The sequence below is a fragment of the Orycteropus afer genome, unplaced genomic scaffold (assembly GCF_000298275.1).
Source record: "Orycteropus afer afer isolate SDZICR_OR568_19922 unplaced genomic scaffold, OryAfe1.0 scaffold00083, whole genome shotgun sequence".
Classification (NCBI taxonomy): domain Eukaryota; kingdom Metazoa; phylum Chordata; class Mammalia; order Tubulidentata; family Orycteropodidae; genus Orycteropus; species Orycteropus afer.
In genome coordinates, this window is record NW_006921670.1 from 3,590,860 (window position 1) to 3,597,141 (window position 6,282).

At 61.2% G+C, this 6,282-nt stretch overlaps 1 protein-coding gene across 1 annotated transcript in view; it reads left to right on the forward strand.

Annotated features, from left to right (window-relative positions):
• Positions 1 to 5,499, forward strand: part of TAB1 (TGF-beta activated kinase 1 (MAP3K7) binding protein 1) — a 13,563-nt gene extending 8,064 nt beyond the window's left edge. Inside the window, exons 8-11 of the mRNA XM_042781064.1 lie at positions 389 to 533; positions 1,997 to 2,219; positions 3,138 to 3,294; positions 5,292 to 5,499. Of these exons, the coding sequence (XP_042636998.1) occupies positions 389 to 533; positions 1,997 to 2,219; positions 3,138 to 3,294; positions 5,292 to 5,499 (733 nt within the window). The remainder of the gene's footprint in view (positions 1 to 388; positions 534 to 1,996; positions 2,220 to 3,137; positions 3,295 to 5,291) is intronic.
• The last annotated feature ends 783 nt before the right edge of the window (positions 5,500 to 6,282 follow it).

A 6,282-nucleotide genomic window follows, 5' to 3' on the forward strand; every position in this document is an offset into this window, starting at 1 on the left:
GGGGTCTCGCTTGGCTTGGACACCTGTTTGGGAGGAGATCAGGTGATAGTAAGAGGAGTGGGCTTTTAGGATTTAATCCCTTTGTCCTGCTGTTTCCCTACACCCCCTACCCCTGCATGGGCTCTGCAGACAGGAGATAGAGAACTGGCCGTGATGGGCATGTCACATTTGCTGTCCTGAGCCCACCACTCCGTCAGCTTGTCTGGTCCTCTGAGCTCCACTGTAGAAGCTGCCCTCGGGACGTGTGTCTGGTTTCCTCTTGGGTTGCTTTCTCTTCTACTTGCCAGGTCGTGTGTCTTACCTGACGTTAGGTGGTCTTCCCCTCAGCAGAACGAGTCCACCCAGGGCCATCCCAAGCAGAGTCCTCCCCTCCACTCTCTTCCCATAGTGCCGCCAAGTCCAAACCGATCATCGCGGAGCCCGAGATCCACGGTGGGCAGCCACTGGACGGGGTGACTGGCTTCCTGGTACTGATGTCCGAGGGGCTCTACAAGGCCCTGGAGGCAGCCCATGGGCCTGGGCAGGCCAACCAGGTGAGCTGGGCCTGCCAGCCTGCAGGCAGTGGCCCTGGGGACCTGGCCTCCTGCTCCACTCAGGAGGCCTCGGGGCTCAGGGATCCTCAAGTGCTGAGTTCAAAGCTGGCGTGCGCTCCCCACACTCATCCTCCCAAACAGCTTCATGTGTTCTGGGCTTGAATCAGCGCCAGGCTTGGAACCAGGGCTGGAAGGGAGGTGAGGTGGTGGAGACTTTCCGTGGGCCCAGCACTGCTCTGGGGACCACCCAAGAAGGCTCCTGAGCCCAAGAGGAGAGTCAGGAAGGCTGCCTACAAGGCTGAGTAGGGGTGAGAGTCTACGAGCCCTGGCTGCACCACTTCCAGGCCAGGGGCCTCAGGACGGGCATTCTCCTCCGTGAGCTGCAGAGAGCTTCCCATTTGTCCCCATTTCTCAGATGAGGCCACCAGCATCTGCCTTGGCGGGGTCGTGGGGAGGGGGGTGACAGAGGAAGGTCCTCGGCCGGGTCTGAGCGTGTCTGAGCGTGTGCGTCTGACACGGCACTAAAGCCTGACGGGGGAGGGGCTCAGCCCTCCTCTCTGTAGTTCTTGAAGGAAGAGATCCTTTTCTGGTGTGTCCTTTTTGATGACACATTGTGAGAAAGAAGCCTTGTGTGCCTCACTGTCCTCTGACCTGTGTTCAGACTTCTTTTCTTGTTCCTTCATTCTCTGAGGTAGCCTTGTCACGTGAAGGCAAGGGCTCATGGCCATGTAGAGTTAGGCGCCTGGGCCCAGAGTTCAGGGCCTTGCCTGGGGGACGTGGCTGGTTAGCGATGGCACTGAGCGGAGCACCACTCCCAGAACAGAGTCGAGGTGGTTTCCTGTCACCTGCCCCCGCCCTCCTGCCGCCCCCCAGACTGTCCTTAGCGTCATGGAGAGAGGGTTTTGTGTTTGTGCTTTTCATCATTGTGACTTTATGGGGAAAGGGAACCTTCATGATGGAATCATCTAGTGGCTTCTACTAAGGTCTACAATATACTGGGCGGGGCACTTCTCTGAGGGTAGGAACCTGTCTTCGTTCATTCTCGTATCCCCAGCTCCTGACAAAACGCTTGGCACATAGAATCTACAGTAAGTTTGTTCCAGGACAGAAGCTTAACACTAAGGATAATTTATACTTGGCCTTTCAGTGCACAAAGCACTTTCCTGTCCATTGTGTTGTTTAATCCTCTTACTAACCCAGTCAGGTGGGTATTATCCCCATTTTAGAGACGAGGAAGCCAACATTCAGAGAGTTCACTGTGTCACACAACTTTTCTAATGAGAAAGTTCCAGAAAAATGATCCTGATTACCTTGAAAAGCTCAGGTTGCAGGCTTGGCTGGCAGGACTTCCTTCACCTGCTTGACCTGTGAGCCCTCAGTATCCTGTCGAGGGCTCTGGAATGCAGCCGAGGCCCCCTGGCCACCCTGACCTCACTGGGCATCTGCTGTCCCGCCTCCCCCAGGAGATTGCGGCAATGATTGACACCGAGTTTGCCAAGCAGACTTCCCTGGACGCTGTGGCCCAGGCCGTGGTAGACCGCGTGAAGCGCATCCATGGCGACACCTTTGCCAGCGGTGGGGAGCGCGCCAAGTTCTGCCCGCGGCATGAGGACATGACCCTGCTGGTGAGGAACTTTGGCTACCCGCTGGGCGAAATGAGCCAGTCCGCACCGACCCCGTCCCCAGGTACGCGTGCTGGGGCAGGTAGCCACCAGGGGACTCCACCAGGCTGCAGGCACCAAGTGGTGGAGGCACTGGTCTTCCATGCCTGGGCCAGGGTGGGGCTGGGAGGACTGGGGGTGAGTGGTTCCAGTCCCTGCTCAGACTGTCAGCCCCTCTGAGCTGCGTTTTCTGTCTGTACAATGAGGCTGCCACCTACCCTGACACCGACCCACCTGAGCACATCAGGAACCACTGGCCACACAGCGGGGTGGGCCCCGGCCGAGGGCCTTCTCAGTGCCTGGTCCTCAGCAGCCCTGAGCTAGGCTGGTTCCCCCACATTACACAAGGCGACCTGGACGGGGTTAGGCCTCTGGACAGGTGGTCAGGCCCCACAGCCTAGGGGGCTCTGTCCCTGGGCCACAGTGGGAAAAGGAGGTGAGAGGTTTACTTACTTCCTTTTTATTCTAAAACCTAGTTGCTCACAGAGAGAGGTGATGGTCCTCCCTCCCGGCACCACCTGGGCCACCTCCCGTTCCTCAGGCTGCCTCTCTCGTCTTAAGCAAACCTGAGCACACGAGTGTCTGCGCGCGGCTGGTTCTTCCCCAGACCCCGGCGTGCTGGAGCTTCTCTGCCTTGTTGTTACCCTGTTTACATTGGGTCAACTCAGCCAGGAGCAGGCGTACGTGCTCGCTGGACTAAAGGCCCCAAGGGAGGCTGGGCAGTGGCCCTTCCGTGAGCCACTCATGCCCTTGAGTCAGTCACTGCTCTGAGCACCAGGGGAAGGAGACTGCTGCCTGGCCTGGAAATTTCCAGCAAGGATCCTCCTGAAAAGTCCCAATGGGCAGAGAGCCAAGCTCGGGCCAGGGGAGCGAGGCAGGCCCTGGCGCAGCCCTGGTCCCGGTGTGCCTGGTGCCTACCCCGTCCTCTCTCCTGGAGTTGCAGGAGGCCGCGTGTGCCCCGTGTCCGTGCCCTACTCCAGCGCTCAGAGCACCAGCAAGACCAGTGTGACGCTGTCCCTCGTCATGCCTTCTCAGGGCCAGATGGTCAATGGGGCCCACAGCGCATCCACCCTGGATGAGGCCACGCCCACGCTCACCAAGTAAGCCCCACCTGCTCTGGCCTCTCAGGCCTGCTTCCTGTGTCCCCGGGGACAGACAGCTCTTGGCGCCTGGACAGAAGTGGCATCAAGGGCCCTGTGGCTGAGAAACCTCAACGGGAGCCCTGGGGTCTGGCACCTCGAGTTGCCACCCTCCATTCTTAGTGAGGGAGGTCCGCAGAGAGAGGAGGCAGCACTGCTGGTTCCAGCAGCTCAGGAAGCCGGCCCTGGGGTGGGGTGGGGACTGGGGGGCAGATGAAGGTCACTGGGCCAGTTGTTGGGTGCGGTGGAGTCCGCGTGGACTCGTAGCAGCCCCACATCACTGCCACGGAGGGTTTCTAAGCTGTTGTCTTTAGGGGATCAGCTAAGGGATCAGCAGGTCTGCTCGTGGAGCCGAGTGGGTTGGAACACCAAACTTCTCGTAGCGGCCAAGCTTAACCAGCGAACCGCTTGGACTCCCCGACGGGCCTGCTGTGCTGGGGGTCATTTCTGACTCATGGTACGCAGCCCTGCCTTACAGTACAGCTGCCCCGTGGCTCCTGGTGACTGTTCGTTTAGTGGGAAGGCCCCCTTGTTTTGTTTCTCCCTGCATTTGGGAGTGTGTGCTTAGGAGGTCTGCCCCATGGCGACCTCGCTTGAGGGACATTGTCTGGGCTTGTCCTGGCTTTTCGGAGTCAGGGCTTTCCGACTAAAACATCCCGTTTGGCTCTGAAATTCCCTGCTTAGACAAGAGTTCTTAGTTTAAGGCTTTGGCTTTGGGCGGGGAGGCAGCAGGGGGTCTGGAGCGTGGCTGGGACAGGCAGGCCCCCTCCAGCTGCAGACCTGCCTGGCAGCCCTGGAGTCCCCCGCCCCTCCCTTGGGTGGAATGTGTGCCCCCCACCCCCACCCCAGGCCAGGGGGTGGAGTCTGGTTTCTGCATTCCGGGCCTGCACGGAATAATAGAGATGCCACACCCAGCCCCCTCCGAGGATGGAGCCCGGGCAGGATGCAGCCAATCGGAAGCCCCGTCGGGGAGGGAGTGGCCGTGTTTTCCTCAGCATCGCCAGGGGGCCTTCCTGTCTCCCTGCCCCCATGGTTGTGTTGGCTGCTGCTCTGGCTGCCTTGGGCTGAGGGGTCGGCTGGGCAGCTGAGGGTCACGGGCACCTCGAGCACAATGAAGTAGCCTCTCAACCCTACAGGGCTGCCCAGAGGAAAACACCAGCTGTGTCCACAAAGGCAAAGGTCCATAGCTGCGGTCAGAGGCAGGGAGGCCGGCCAGCCGGCTCTGCCGCCTGGGCCCTGAACAGCTTCCCCCCAACCCTATCTAGCAATAGAGCGTTTGCCTCACAGGAGCTGAGCCCTGTGCTAGGTGCTGGGTTGTTCTTGTTATTTGCTGTCGAGTCGGACCTGACTCATAGCGACCCCTCCTTGGGTTTCCGAGGCAGTATCACTTGCCCCATCTTCCTTCCGAGGAGTGGCTGGTGGGTTTGAACCGCCAGCCTTCTGGTTAGCAGTCAAGTGCCTTAGGCACTATGCTACCAGAGCTCCCAGGTGCTGGGTTAGCAGAGGGCAATTCAATTGTTACCACCCTGGGACAGGTGTGGAGACCAGAATGAGGGCAGGGGCGAAGGAAGGTCTCTGGGAGAGGTGACCTTGCCCTCCTTGACAAGGCGGGTTTGGGTTGGAATGGACCGGAATGGTGGCCTTTAGCTCGGGGGGGGGCCCCGCTTCCTGTCCGTGGAGCTTCCGGTCTGTAGAGCTTCCTGTGGCGATGAAATGTCCCCAGGCTTGAGCAGCTCCCGCCGAGGTGAGCGCGCCGAGCTTTCCTTTCAGTTCATCAGCAGCTGCGTGTGCCCAGCTTGTCAACAGTACCTTTGACCTTCGTTCTGCCCTTAAGAACATCTGGGCAGGCCAGCTCCTGCGGTCAGCGTTGTGGTCACCTGTGGTCACAGGGGCTGGGTCACAGAGGGGCTTGGGGAAGCCTTGGCTCAGCAGCTGACTCCGCCCCCTGGTCCCCGCAGCCAGAGCCCAACCCTGACCCTGCAGTCCACCACCACGCACACCCAGAGCAGCAGCTCCAGCTCCGACGGCGGCCTCTTCCGCTCCCGGCCGGCCCACTCGCTCCCGCCAGGCGAGGACGGCCGTGTTGAGCCCTACGTGGACTTCGCTGAGTTTTACCGCCTCTGGAGTGTGGACCACGGCGAGCAGAGCGTGATGACGGCGCCGTAGCTCTGGCCACAGCGTGCAGCCTTCCCCGGGAGGCTCTGGGGCAGGAGGGCTTTTGGCTTCCCTGGTACTCCACGGTACACAACACCAACAACAGCAGTGATACTTGTTTCTGTCATCGGGGCCCCAGTCTCAGGCTGCCCTGGACGGCGACCCCACAGCTCTGAGCGTGGAGGAGAGTGTGCGGAGGCTGGAGTGCCAACGACCCGCTGTATGAACCTTGCCAGTCGACGGGAGGGGGAGGCCGGCCTCCGCTCAGGGCCGCCCCAGCCGGACCATCATCATTCCTCCCAGGAGGGGCACAGGGTCGCCACTGCACCGGCCACGAGCCCCGCCAGTGGTTGCTTCCACCCAAGCAGACCCAGAGCCCCCACTGCACAGGGACTCTCCTTGACCCCACCTGCTACAGGTTCGGGGGCGCTGCCTTCTCAAGCCCCCAACTGCCTGGGAGTGGCCTGGGGCTGGGCCCCCTCCTCACCCCATCGCCGGCACTCAGCCTCGTGCCCCCAATCCAGGGTGAATCCTGGGCTGGCACCTGCACGTCACAGCCGCCCCCGTCCCCGGGTTTTCAGCAGTCAACCTGGAAGCATGGGGGGGGGGCCTGGGGTGGCAGCAGGGGGCGGGGGCAGGTGGAAAGACCGACAGGGACTGGCCTGGGGAGCACTAATGGTTCCTGGAGCCCTCAGAAGAGTGGGTGGCGGGCCTAAGCTTCCCCGAGGTGGGGCTCAGGAGAGGGACCTGCCCCACACCAAGCTGGGGCAGGAGGTGGGGCGGCCCCGGCCAGGC